At 32.0% G+C, this 15,707-nt stretch overlaps 3 protein-coding genes across 3 annotated transcripts; 1 reads left to right on the top strand and 2 right to left on the bottom strand.

Moving 5' to 3' along the window:
• Positions 1-7,291: 7,291 nt before the first annotated feature.
• Positions 7,292-8,167, top strand: LOC113521375 (cuticle protein 16.5-like). The gene has a single exon (XM_026906901.3). It carries the CDS (start codon positions 7,364-7,366, stop codon positions 8,075-8,077), a length of 714 nt encoding a protein of 237 aa, XP_026762702.1. The 5' UTR covers positions 7,292-7,363; the 3' UTR covers positions 8,078-8,167.
• Positions 8,168-11,407: 3,240 nt separating this feature from the next.
• On the bottom strand, positions 11,408-12,645 carry LOC113521468 (cuticle protein LPCP-23-like). Its single transcript, XM_031912850.2, has one exon. It carries the CDS (start codon positions 12,553-12,555, stop codon positions 11,500-11,502), a length of 1,056 nt encoding a protein of 351 aa, XP_031768710.1. The 5' UTR covers positions 12,556-12,645; the 3' UTR covers positions 11,408-11,499.
• A 1,034-nt stretch (positions 12,646-13,679) lies between these two features.
• Positions 13,680-14,406, bottom strand: LOC113521467 (uncharacterized). Its single transcript, XM_026906995.3, has one exon. The coding sequence runs from the start codon at positions 14,351-14,353 to the stop codon at positions 13,760-13,762; it is 594 nt and encodes a 197-aa protein (XP_026762796.2). The 5' UTR covers positions 14,354-14,406; the 3' UTR covers positions 13,680-13,759.
• Between the last annotated feature and the right edge of the window lie 1,301 nt (positions 14,407-15,707).

Genomic DNA, 15,707 nt, shown 5'->3' with positions numbered 1-15,707 from the left:
ACAATAAAGAGTACATAATGATATAGGTTGCCTGGAAAAGATGATACTTCAAAGAATGATACTGATTATTATCAGTATCATTCTTTGAAGAGAATAATAAAGAGTTTATATCTATTAATTCATTCACAGATAGAAGTCATACTATCAGATAGGTAGACATTATGTACCTATAGAAATATGGAGCATTTTCAATAAAGGGCGCTAATGGCAAGAAGTCTGCCTTTTTTGAGTGCTATCTTAATCAAAAGAAAATCTTTGATGTGTACCCGCACCGATACATTTAATTTCAAGTGAATAGCTCTCGAAATTGAAATCGATTCAAATGTCAATAGGTCGCATATTTATTTAAAGATAGAAATTGCAAAAAAATGTAAAAGAAGATTTAATAATAAATGCGGCTTCATAGATTTGATAGGGCGGAATATAGAAATATAGAAGAAGATTTAAACTGATTATCCTATTGATAATAACTAACTAATAAATAATGCAATAAATTCTTTTACATTATATGTCTGGTGACGATATTCAAAGTTCCTTGTCAAACTTCTGTATAAAAATAAATTTACTATATAAAATGTTATCTTTGTTTAATGCATATACCGATGCGGAGGAAAATTCTTAAGTGGTGACCCCTTACATGCAAACGCAGAGTAGAACAACCCGCCACATAGACAGAGCAGCGACCTCAAACGCATTGCAGTGGATACAGGTAGCTTGGGACTGTTCCCTATGGCAGTTCATATTCAGCAGTAAACAGTTAACTTTTCTTTTTATTTTATACAAAAATCCACAGCTCTTAAAAATTAACTTACATGCTAAGTCTCTTATACAAGCATCCTGCAATTTTTCTAATTCTAATGCAAGGTATCTTATATAATAGTCTAATACAAATTATGTTTTTAAATTCATTCATTCATTTAAGCCTCAACTTAACAAAACATCTCTATTACACATTTATGATAACAGATACATACATATGATAACATATATATATATATATATATATATATATATATATATATATATATATATATATATATATATATATATATATATATATATATATATATATATATATATATATATATATATATATATGAAAACCTTACATGATGAAAGTTTCCTATTAAAAGTAATTATCCGCTTGTCATATGTCGACCGTCATCACACCCTTACAAGATTAACATCCAAGCTGGTCAAGCGCCTCCCAAAATCACAGAAAAGGACAATGTCCCTATATCCCGTATCATCCCGCTGTTCAATCACGCCAGTCATATACATATCTATGTGTACACTGATTACAGACGACTCCATAATAGTAGCAATCTTTATTTCTGCTAAATGGCATAACTTTATTATGACCAAAATTATTAAATATTATTTTCAAAACATCTGTTAATTTTTTAACAATGTCTATATACCTGTATAATGAGAATTTTATAAACTTTCTACATTTGTCGTATCCTGCAAATGCTGCAACCCGCACTGCAATACAAGAATTTGAGAATACGAGAATGGACCACCCTCTCTTTTCCCGTGGGTGTCGTTAGAGGCGATTAAGAGAACTTAATAGTCGAGGAATGAGCTGCAGCGTCTCTCTTAAAATGTTACCAAAACCTAACTGTACTTGCTAACCCGCCTGCCAATCGTGACAATTGCTGAAAATTACTGGTTTGATATAGGAACTTACAAGCTCTAACTCCTATAATTAGATTTTTAATCTGGCATTTCCATTTTAAAATCTATTGGTAATTGAACTGTTATAATTTTAGCATCAATTAACAATAAATATTTTAAAAACATTTGATTGTTTTTAATAGATTGGATTTTTTTTAAATTTAAAACAGCTAACCTGCATTAATACATATAACACCTTAATCTTCAGGAATGGTAACGCATGAAGGATATCACATCATATGAAGAGTGACACAGTATATTCAATTACGTCCATGGTTCATTTCTATAGGTGACGGTTACCACTTTCCATTAGGTGGGCTCTTGTTTCTCATTCTAAGTTGAATAAAAAAAACTAATATTAAATCCCTTATCAATCATACGCAGTTTATAAGGACAAAAGTGAATTAATTTAAAAGTCGCTGACCCACAGAAATGGCATGAACTCTCGGATATGTAAATTCAACCTTTTGATCCATTCAAATCAAAATAGAACTCATTTTGTAAAAATAGTATCTAAAAGGATACTCTGTTATGTGATCCACTATATGTATTTATATCTAGAAAACTATAATATAGGGTATTTTATTTTAATAATTCAGGATAGAAATTGTTAAGAAAATTTATGTAAAAGAAATTGTAATCGATTTCAAAAAACAGTACTTATATTTTCAATATATATATATATAACTGTCTTTTCTATGTGTACATTACAGGACGTATCGACGTTCATCAGTTGTGAATCGACTTTGATAATTTTAATCATTTTTCACACAAATTTCACCATAGATTGAAATATATTTAGTTCGTTGTAATATAATGCAAATGACAGCTAATATTTTGTCTGATTTTATTTAAAAAGTTGCATTAAGAACATTTTAAGTTTCAAATACATAAGATACATTTTAGTTACAAGCTTCTTATTTGATTTTAGTTCCGCAACATTCTATTACGGTCTGAGTATAAGACTGGTTCAAGTTTTATCTTTATTTGATTATTTACTATCACGTGGGCACACGGAACTAAGGTATTAGTAATCGAATAATTCCTGGTTATCGTGGGTCGCAGTGCGCCACGCTCGACTGGCCGCGCGCCTCCGGCCACGCAGTCACCAAATATACTGCGAAATATAGGACATATTTTAATTTTAAACAATATACTAAACAAAATCATTTAAAACAAATTAATATTTCTGTAATATACAAATAATAGAATACAAACAAACTAGACCATTTATTCCTATAACTACTAAAAACATATACGAAACTTCGAAATCCTCAATAAACTGTTAAGCAATTTAACGATTTCTATAGTGGTAACTGTGTATCTAATTTTTATTGTTAAATAAATAAATAAAAAACCTACTTTAGTAAGGATAATTTTACACAATTAATTAAATTTTTATATTTAATATTTAATTAAGTTTAAATTTTATATTATATATTTAATTAAATCGATTATTTGCGCTGTACCTTTACGTGTATATTTATAACTGATTAAACAGCAATACCACATTATAATAAGTACCCAACTACTTTGACAATACACTTAATGTCTTAGGACCTTACGTTTAGAACATTTTTATTCAAAATACCAATAATATATTATTTAAAATCTCTTATTATTATAATATGAGTATTAATAGATGTTACAAATGCTAAGGTAATAAATATATTTTGTTACTAATTAATTTATCTAGAAATTGTTATCGTGTAATATTATATTCGACTGCTGCGTCGCCAGTTCTGTTTTCTTTGAACTTGGCTGAATACGCTACTGCGTATCTAGATCACGATTATTTTTGAATACACTATTTTTGTTTTGTTATTATTATTATTAAGATAGTATAAAATAAATGCGGATAGTAGATTATCAATACGCACACATAAATATTGTAATATATGTTTTAATGTATGTAATATTAAAACAACGTATTAAAATATTATCATAATTTGCAAATAATTACCTAAATTTGAAATGAGACATACGAAACAAATTTTAATAATATAAAATACCAAGAAAATTTTATATTTTTTAATAATGCCCGCAGCTTCGTACTCGAGGATTTTGAAAATAGATAACCACTTCTAGATGTCGTTTCGATTATCGTGATAAAACATACACTAGCTTTTAAATTAGATAATCAGGAGCACAATTTAATGCAATATTTGTACATAATACCGGAACAAACGTACAGACAGATAAATTATTTAAAAATAATGTTTTGGCTTCTATTGCTCTTAAATACTATGTAATCTCTCACATATTATTTACATATTAAAATTATCGTTTTCTTAAATTCTATGCACAAATATCGTCTAGTTATATTATTAAATTATGCATATGTATCTTCATCATTTTTATTCTAATTTCAAATAGATAATAATTAATTAAGCTGACACGGAGGGCTGTTTTGAATTTAAACAAATCAAGTTTTATCGTTAGCGCACAGCGCATTGTTGGTCAATTCAATTTATTTTCCACTGGTCTCATTATCCTTATCCTCTTTCTTCCTTAAACAATAGACGCCATTTCTTTCTGTATTCCAAAATGGTTTTCATTAGCCATAAATTCGATTATGCAAATTTTAAAAGCGATCCTTTGAAGGGAAAATTCATTGATATATATATTTTATGCAGTCACCCAGTTGTCCATTTTGGTGGTATATTTATTATTTCTCCATTTATTATAGTTTTGTTGTACGAAGCCGATGACAATATATATTATTCGACAAAAATTTCTGAATAAATCTAAACATCATACATAAAATTAATTTCACACGTTCGTTAAATTTACGTTAATAAATATTTATTCCTAATATTGATTGTATGGTAACCCTAACCCAAGCCTTTCTTAGTGCTCCAATGAACTGCCGTCTGTATAGCAAGGCCTGTCCGTTCACATTCAACTTAGTATTTTACTTATAAATTTAAGACTACTTAGAAATCATTGTGCATGAATTATCAATTACATATCCGTCAATAAATCATGTGTTATTATTATTATTATTTACAGTAAATAAATTATTTTATAATTCGTTATTGGTGAAGAGAGTTTTTATTATATATTATAGCATGTCGTAAAATGTTTATATAGCATGCAAAATACGACTATGACAACATTTAAAAATAAATATAGTTATATTTTCTTACTCCGTAATATAATATATAGTACCTAAACACCTTTTATTTCATATTCAAGAGGTTTATTGCCTCTAAGCCTTAGGGCAACAAACCTCTTGAATGTTCTTAAAATCTAAAGATTTCATCTGAGGAGCAAAATATGAATACTTACTGTAATAAATACTACATGTACATGAATAACATATGATTTTATATAAAAAATATTTCAGTATACCTATCAGTTATCTTTATTTTGAACTAAATGTATTTTTACATGTCGAGATACATTATATTTCCAGAAATTCACATATTTAACATCGTAGCGCATTTTTTATCACTTATGTTAATATTATAATTGGGACAAATCTAGTTTATTTTTTTCGACAAATCGATTGGTAAAACAGAATTATATTTATAAGGATGTTTTGAATATTCTTATACTAGAACTTCTGGTGCCAAGCGTAAACGAGTACACCATTCGATCTTCATCCATTTAAAAAAGGAACTGGAAATTAGTAGAATTATAATAAATCAGGCAGTATCATCACTGTAATGAATTTTAGAATACTACAACAACTCAATTAATAGGTTTTTTAATTTGTGTACATGCATATTTACATAAAATTACTATATACATGTACGCATATTCTATCGTATAAGTACCTATTGTAATTTATGGTTAAGAATCAGGTTTGATCTCAAGCACTTGTTTTGAATACTTGCATTTTAATTAGTTTACCAACACAGTCACAATGACGACCTTCCTTTGAACCATTCTATGGTCATCATTGTATTCTATCAGCCATTAACTGTCCACTGCTAAACGTAAGCCTTCGCCATAGAGAAGGGCTTTTCAAGTGGATGCCACACTTTGCAGGCGGCTTGACAACCGCATTTAGGTTGTAGTGTTGTTTTAAGAGGGACAGTACTGTTCCATCCCTCGATCATTAAACCCCTTAGTTGCCGACTCCCACAGATTAAGGATATAAAAAAAAACAGATGAATATTGTAAACTTAATTCTGAGATCCACTTAATTCTATATAATGATTTCTTAGCTAAAAAAAATTAGAAATTGATATTTCTAAATCAGCCCAATAATAAAATTTTGTAATTATGTTTTCAATAACTGCAGTTTATCTTCTATAATTTTTATTATAATATAACATTAATAATAATAACCTATTTTAATAGGTACTAAAATAATATTTACTATATTATAAATGTAATACATTACAGATCATAGAGTCTTACTGATTACAGTAGGATAAGAGTTCAACAAAATTTGAACATTTTTTAAATTTTAATGTAAATAGTAAATACAAGCATAACAATAACAAATACTGGTTATAATACACGTGTATAAAGCAGGCGACATAATTAAAAAAACACAAGTCACTTATATATAAAGCTCTATTACCTATATCCGACCATAGATTATTAAGTTTTTTTTTTTCACATTCCTTTTCACATTTACGACATTCCTTTCATTCATATTATTTGATTTGGTGGTGTCTTTTGAATTTGATTATATTTTGTTAAAATGTATCCAATGATTTCCTAAAATTGATTAAAGTACGATGGGACTGACGTGTCTAAAAGGACAAAAGTCCCTAAATAAATAAAGATAAAAAAAAGCTCTATTAGGAATGTCTATTTTTATTGATCAAGTAATTAAAAAGCTATTATGATGACTCTTGACTCTTCCTTCAGATACACCGCATTCTTTCTGCTAAAATCGTCGTGTATGCATGAGACAAGTTATTGAAGTTGAGGAAGCAAGAGATGTATGTAAGGATAGAGGTCTTTGACACTTGATTCTCTCTGCCCACCCCGCAAGAGACTTGGTGTAAAGATGATAGAGAAGAAATAGTACCTAGTAACATTATATTACCACCCACAAACGAACTTATTCTGTTTTATATATTAAGTTCATTATTATTTTTAAAATATTTATGCAATGGATTATTATAAAATAGCCTTGAATGACTTTATAACTTTTATTCAATAATTAATTATGTATTAAAAGAAAAACTTGTGTAGCATCACAAATTAAATGGAAAATTACAGAAAAATAATGATTGTTCCACAACGATAAGCATACTGCAACCCTAACTCATATATCACATATGATTAATACTAATGATACCGAAATAAATAATTTGTCAAACATAAAATTGAATCTTGTAGGTAATATGTAAATTAAATACAAATGTAAGTTATACACATACATTGATTAATTTGAGAATTTTTAAAAAGGATTGTAATTAGGCTAAATCGACACTAAGTAACATCTAAATGCACATTTCGGACTGACGTGGTTGCGCACTACATACCCCGGCCACGAAATTCTTTCGTTATGAATGACCGCCACATACGTCCAAGGTTACTCGTCATATTGACAACTGACATTGTTCTAGCAAATATTATTATGTACCTACTGAAATTGCCTTACCTTTTAATTATGTCCGGTCACTATAAATACGACGGAGGGCAAGTCAAATTTATCAGTCGACCGTGTGCGGTTTGAAGTGATCTAGTTCGTCAGAAAACACAGACCACGTTTACAATGAAATCGATGGTGGTGTTCTTCGCTCTCGCCGCTGTGGCATGCGGCTCCTTAATACCAGTGGCGCAGCCGCCACATCATGCCGCGATCGTGCTGGACCCCCACGGCCGTCCACTCAACACAGCTGAGGTCATCAACGCTCGTGCCATCCACTACCAAGCTAAGGCTCTGGAAGGACACTACGCTCCGGTAGTCGCCGCACCAGTGGCCCACTCCGTCGTCGCTGCCCCCGCTGTGGTCGCTGCCCCCGCTGTGGTCGCCGCCCCTGCCGCCGTCTCTCATCAATCTCGTGTGGATGTGCACACAAGCCCCGCTGTTGTATCCCACGCCGTCGCCGCTCCAGTTGTTGCTGCTTCTTATTTGGGACACTCCGCATATGGCTTCGCTGGACACGAACATTTTCTGAAGAAACGCTCCCTGGCTGCCTACGGATACGCTGCGCCCATCGTTGCACCATCTGCCGCTGTAGTGTCCCACGCCGTCGCTGCTCCAGTTGTGTCGCATGCCGCCCCCGTGGTCGCTGTAGGACCCTCAGCCGTATCTCATCAGTCCCGTGTTGATGTGCGCACCAGTCCCGCTGTGGTTACCACCGCAGCTGTCGCCCCCGTTGCGCACAGCGTGTACGCCGCTGCCCCAATCGCCCATAGCGTCTACGCTGCCCCCCTTGCGCATTCTGGTTACTACCATTCTAGCCCCCTTGCTCATGGTTGGTAAAGAACGAATCTGACGAACTCCTAAGAATAGTATTTAATGTAAAAATGTAAAAAAAATAATTTATAAATAAAGTACATACATACAATCCCATCTTTCTTTTTATTTGTTTAGAAACTTCTTTAAACTATCATATATAATTATGTCAAATACCTATATTTCAAAACTATAATTTACAACAGCAATCAAGCGACCAAAAAGGGTCTCAATAGGTTATTTTTAAAATAATACATATTATTTTTACTTTTAAATATTTTTCCTTTTAAAGAATAATAATTTGTCAGTAATTTCATAAATTGATAGGTTGATCTCGAGTTTATACTAATCATAAATAAATGCAGTCCCTAAAACTTTAAAATTTACAATATCAATGAATCTGTTCTATTTTATTAATACATACATATGTATTATTATTAATAAAATATGTAGCATTAATTTAAATTGTACATATGTACATATTTAAATTATACTATATATTGTATTATTAATCAACAGAAATCACATGATTTCTGTTCTAGATTCTACAGTACAATTCTTTCTACTTCTCAGTGTAAATCCTACAGCTTCAATATCTGCATTGTTTTTGATGCAAAATTTGAATTTGAAAACACATATTTCTTTTAGAAATTACAAATATGTAAATTAATTAATCTTAAATTTTACTCAAGTATATATATATTATATTTTTTAGCAGATATATTTTTTATTAAAACATACTGAAAACGGTCTTTCCTATACTAAATGGATATTTCCCATCAATAGAGTTTTAATTAGAGAAAGATTTCTTTTAATGGAATCAATAAATAAATAATAATGAAAAATAAGTAAACAGTTGTTTTGAAACCAATTCGACACGATAAAAACTATAATATAATATTAGGATTTGGATTGAATTTGGATTTTGATAAATTACTTTTAAATCGAAAAAAAAATCATTATCTATTGTAAACAATATATATATATATATATATATATATATATATATATATATATATATATATATATATATATATATATATATATATATATATATATATATATATATATATATATTTTTAGGTATCCAAAACCCACGTTCTATCATGACTTTACAGCCTACACCTTAAATTATATAGATAAAATGTCTGCATACAAATGCTTCGCCTAAAACATGTCAACTTTATTATCTACGTATACGTAAAAAGGATTACCATAAAATGTACATTTATTACTCAGAGAAATTCTATTGAATTGAATTTGGTATTTTTCAATTCAACCTACTTGACGAATATTATTAACAGTCCAATATAAATAGTGCATAATGATTCGTAATAGTGTTTAATTTTATTAATTTCTTTGATTTATATCTAGTATAGACATAAAATATATTTTCGTTTTTAAATCGCTGAAAATGTTCGCTAATTTGATTAACATATATATATATATATATATATATATATATATATATATATATATATATATATATATATATATATATATATATATATATATATATATATATATATATATATATAGTGATTTGTTAGATATATATGTATTGAATTAAAAGGAAATTTATCAGATATATATATAAAAAATTCTGCACTAAAGTAAAATGAAAAATATTGTAAAATAAATGAGTATTTATATGACAATAATACACAAATTTGTAATTTGTATTAATGTCAGGCGTATGATATGATATCACTGTTCATTAATTTAATCAATATTCTTTTATATAGTAATTGTAATATTTTAAACTGACGTATCATGTTTGTAAGAGATCTATATGAATAAAATTTGTTTTTATTAGAATTTGTAAGTGATACGTATATTTGCATATTTATACTATATTAGAAAAAATAGTTTCCAATTCAAATTTAAAAATTCGACCTATGTGGATTACTCTTGAAATAAATCTAGTAACTTAATGATTTCATATTATTTTTATAGATGTTGTAAACTGATCCCAATTATAACCTAACTCCTGTTGTTTCGTGAGTGTAGTATAAAATTGTCATTGGCAATAAATTGGATTGATATTGATATTAGATTCAAGAGTAGACGTGCTGATATGAGAAATATTTAATCTATTTTCTTGCAACACTAAAAATGGCACATTTTTAGATAAAAAAAAATGTATTACAATTTATTAAGTCAAACGTCAGCTTAGCTTCACTTACATGGATTGCCCACTCACTACCTCATATGCCACTTCGTCCGGTTAACTGAAGGAAATCTCTTTTTGTGATAAGTTCGCCTTTCCTGACATTATTTCTAATTATTATCATTACTGTATGAGTGCAACAAAGAATATTTATATTTATTAAGTTTTGACCCGTTTTTTACTCTCGATTTAATATTTGTTAACAGTTATTTTTAATTTGCCATCGAGGAAGAGAGCAATTGCTATTGCAATATATGTAATAACATTTGCAATTGCTATTGCAAATGTTATTACATAGGAATAAAAGAAGAAAAATTTAAACAAGCTTATTAAATTAGGTTACAGTTATTTTCAATTATTTACTTACTTAACTAACCTACATACTTTGTATTTTATTAAGTTATAAAAAAAAAAAATATAATCACAACTATAACTCCTAATGGGATAGTCAGACTCTGTTGCAACTCTATTAATTAACAAATTTATTACTAAAATTTATACCAGTTATCACCCCATAATTACGTAGTAATATTTTTTAACAAACTCTGAATGGTTGTTTTCAGTAACGCTTTTCACCTCATTCGTCTACGTTATCATCATGATGAAATAACACGTTGATTAGTTATATTACAACACCATTACAAGAAGGAGTAGAACCATAGACTATAAGCCAAAAAAACTATAACCTTTCCAATATCATCATTATATCAGCCCTTAATTATTCATTGCTGAACATAAGCCTCCCCCTTGGGGGTTTTGCCAGTAGTTGCTACGCTTGGCAGGCGGATTGGCAACCGCAGTTAGGCTTTGGAAATGTTTTAAGAGAAACGCTGCTGCCTATCCCTCGCCTTACCATCATACACGTATAATGTTCAGCCTACTCCAAAAAGGAGGTGGTTTTCTATTAGAATTATACTAGCTTTTTCTCACGGATTTATCCACGTAAATTAGTACAAAATGTCAATCAGTAAAAAAACTAACTCATATACTCGTACTAAGTTAGGAATAACTTTCGTATAAACCCAAACATAAAAACAAATTTTATATAAATAAAATCTTTCAATAGGTTTTACGTCAAATATCCATCTATCCATCAATCTTTACAAACTTTTGTAGGATATATAAGACTACATTAATATATTAATATAATAAGTTGAATATGGATAAGGTGCAATGAAATTGAGTACTTTATAATATAATTTATTTATTTGTCTATTCATTTTAATATTACCTATCAAAACGAAAACTACATCGTTCGTCGAGTCAATTTTTGCCACTATCAATGGCCAGCATGCAGTAGACCCGAATGGGATAAATGCAGCTGAGGCGCGGTCCACACAGCGGAGTGCGCGACAGGGACAACATGCGCACCGGAGTTGATTACATCTACACGGGATTGGTGGGATACGGCAGTGGGAGCTGCGAGCACAATGGGGCTAGCCACATGGGACACTACAGCAGGTGCCCATAGTTCAGCCAGAGAACGCTTTTTCAGAAGATGTCCATGAGAGAGAGACAAACCACTGTGAGTACCATAGATTGGAGCGTTCCATATGGAGTGAACAGGTGCAACCACGGAATGAGTAACCACAGCGGGGCTGGATCGAATATCCACGCGCGACTGGTGAGACACAGCCGAAGGAGCAATAGCCACAACTGGGGCTGCGATAGCGTGCGATACAACGGGACTAGCAAGGCTATGAGACAACACAGTTGGTGCCAGTATCTCACCTAGAGATCGCTTCTTCAGAATATGTCCATGAGAAAGAGACAAATCAGCAAGAGCACTGTGAATAGGAGCATCCCAGATGGAATAAGTAGATGCAGCAACGACAGGCGTAGAGACGGCGTGGGAAATCACAGGAGTAGCAATGGCGTGAGAAACTACAGCGGGACTAGAGACAACATCAATACGAGACTGATGCGAGACAGCAGAGGAAGCGATAATGGGAGTGATGTGGGCTAGAGAGCGTTTCTTCAACAAATGTTCTCCACTAATAGCATGACTTAAGAGTGGTGCGTAGGCTTGAGACACGATCGCAGGGCTACTGTGCACGTCAATGCGAGCCTGATGAGATACGGCAGCAGGAGCGGCGACCACTGCAGGCGCGACGACAGCGTGAGCGACGGGAGCAGCGTGTACTAACGGAGCCTGATGATCTTCTAAAACCTTGGCCTGAAGGTGTACAGCACGTGCATTAATAACTTCCGCTGTATCCAAGGGGCGGCCATGAGGGTCCAACACAATGGCGGGATGATGCGGTGGTTGCGCCACTGGGATCAAGGATCCACAAGCCACTGTAGCGATAGCAAATAACACCACCATCGACTTCATGTTGGACGTGGTCTGTGTTATGATTCGACGAACTACAAGATCACTTCAAACCCTGTAACGGTTGACTGATAATGGTTACTAGTCATACGAGCTTTTTATACTTACTGTGGTAAAATAATTAGCTCCATAATTTATAAACCTTAAAATTATTAGTGAGACTACAATGTCAAGTGTCATATGAAAGTAATTCACCTTGTGCCTAGAGTTAACTATACGTCATAAGCGATTCTGAGGTACTTTTACCTTGGTATTGTATTTTAGTTTAAAATAAAATATAGTAATAAAATCTTTAAAAATATCTAATTCATTAAAAATATAATAGTAAATTTAAATAAATTAAAAAACGGCAACTATTGAAGTCGCTAATTTTTTTAATTATGAAGATAAATTATAAAGAAAATAGCAGAAAGTATGTGATTAATATAAATTCAATACTCCTTAACCACGTGACTATTCGTAAGCTTATGTCACTCCCATGTACTTTGCTCTTTACGTCACTAATGGTCCCAGGGTGTTATTGACACATATCTCGTCCCTCGTGTTGTGACCGTTACTCTATAATCGCCTTTATAACTTAGTTGCTACCTATACTTATTCCGTAAATATTTTACTTATTAGATATTTAGTGAATAATATTTAAAATATACATATATATACTTTATTAAAAGTAACAATTTAATATAATATAATAATATTTTTGGTCTGCTCATGATTGAATAGAAATTATATTAATATGATTACTGATTCAAATATAAGAATAGAAATATGTCAGTACTAAAATTAAAGTAGTAATAGGTATAAGCCAAAAGTGAGAACCTAATTTACAACTTAATCAACTGAAATAAGTACTTTATATTATTCTCAATTTCGTGTATAATATAGTATATGTCATATATGTGTAAGTATATTTGTTATTTATATATATTTATTCGTTTATATATGTAATTTTAGTACGTATGTATATTAATAATTAGTAGTACCGCATTCGAGTATTCTGACACTTCCCTATGGTTGACTGGGAGAGAATGCTTTTAGCATTAAGTCCGCCATGTACACATATTTGTACTAATGAATAAAAGAAAGAAAGAAAGAAATAAAAAACAATATTTATATCAAATGCATCTATTTGCTTTGTCAAAATACATAAATAAAAAATAACAGTATAATAGGTAGTTTTTTCAGATCATTATTGCTGTGATTTTATTCACCAAACAGAAGTGTACACTGAAGGCGCAACCAATGAACGGCTTTCCACAATAGCTGGAGCTACTACTTCTTCTGTCACTATGGCCGGGGATGTTTCCACGTCGACCCGAGATTGATGAGTGACGGCAGATCCGCCAGCATATACTGTACCAGTAGGAACGTAAGAACGGGCCACCACAGGCTGGGCGACCACAGCGCGAGACGCAACTACAGGGGACACCACGGCAGGTGAAGCGCGAACATCTACACGTGACTGATGAGAGACAGCGGCGGGAGCAGGGTAGAATGCACGTGCCTCCACTACGGCCGGCTCGGCGACTACGGGGGCCACGACGGATTCAACGACGGGAGCAGTTGCCACAACAGCTGGAGAAGTACGAACATCGACACGTGACTGATGCGACACGGCAGATGGTACAGAATATGCAACTGGAACTACGGATCTCTTTTTGAGAATATGCGTTTGGATATGCGTAGGATATGCAACTTGAGCAGTATTCAATTCGACAAGTGGAGAATACGGCTGCACCAAATATTGCGGAGCAGCTGCTGTCGCCGCAATTACAGCAATCAACACCACCAACGATCTCATATTGAACGAGGTCTGTGTTGGGATCCGAATAAGATCACTTCGCACCGAATACGGCCGACTGATACCCAAATAGTGCAGCTCGTCCTATTTATACAAATCATAACTTATGCATGATACCATTGAGATCACTATGGGCGTCTAGGAATGCAAAGTGATCGTCCTTGCATATTGTCACCGAAATGAGCTACCGAAAAGGTCGCAAATGTAAAGTACATACTTACCATACGGTAGTCAATGATGCGTTGGCATTTGGTGATACTGTAAGCCGACCACATCAATCAATGAGTCGCAAAAAAAACTCACACGCATTATGATCTAGTATTATGATATAGTAACATTAATTAAAGCTTCAAGGTTTAAAATATCCGTTTTGTGTATCTGTTAAAATTATTATTGTAGACGTAACCTGACGATTATTGTAATGGTTAAAACGTAACTAATTTCAATTAAAATATTATCATATCAAGTTTGGCAAGATATTTGTTAGCAAAAAATACTATTTATTGATAATATATATTATAATAATAATTAACAATTAAGCGCTCACAGAAGTAAAGGACGCCATAAATCATACCGTATCGATGATTACGCGACCATTCATTAATTACTCTATCTACAATAATCATACTCCCTATTTAGTATTCAAATAATAAACCCGATTTGTGAATGTGAATAGATATATGAAATTGAAACTATGATAAGGATTAGGATTCGCTACTATCGGAGACACCAAAGGAATACATAATATTCTAATTGGTATGTTGAATTAAATTAACATTTAAATTAAATTTATTTATTTTTAAATTATCACTACGTATTTCACCAATAGACACAGTTTTCTATATTATTCATTATTAATACATCAGCCGTTAACCATCCCCCGGCGAAAATAAGGCTTTGCCAGTAGTTGCCACGCTGAGCATTGGTGATGTTTTAAAAGGGACGCTGCTGCCCATCCCTCGACCATTAAATAACCTTAGCCACCTCTTACGACACCCACTGAGAAGAAATGGGTGACCCATTCTATGCCGGAACCACACGGCAATATTATTCATATATAAAATTATAAAAGGTTATGTTTTTTTATTACCTTTTTTCTTATAACATATTCAAATTGACCATTTTATACCATTACGGAAAATATAGTATTAGTAGACCCCAAAGCATACAGCAAAGGAGACACGTCGCTGCCTTTGCCAAGATCATATACCGATAAGTACATGGGGTGAAATATAAATCAGGGGATAGGAAATCGTCAATTTGAAAGACTAGCAACCCCTTTACTATCAATATAAACCTTCCTGATCAATGCGTCTCGATAGACCAACTGACCTGCGTAAACCAATAACACAAT

The sequence above is a fragment of the Galleria mellonella genome, unplaced genomic scaffold, assembly GCF_026898425.1.
Source record: "Galleria mellonella isolate WM207_F2 unplaced genomic scaffold, CSIRO_AGI_GalMel_v1 utg55, whole genome shotgun sequence".
Taxonomy (NCBI): domain Eukaryota; kingdom Metazoa; phylum Arthropoda; class Insecta; order Lepidoptera; family Pyralidae; genus Galleria; species Galleria mellonella.
Note: the sequence above shows the minus strand (reverse complement) of the source record. Positions and strands in the feature narration are given on the sequence as shown.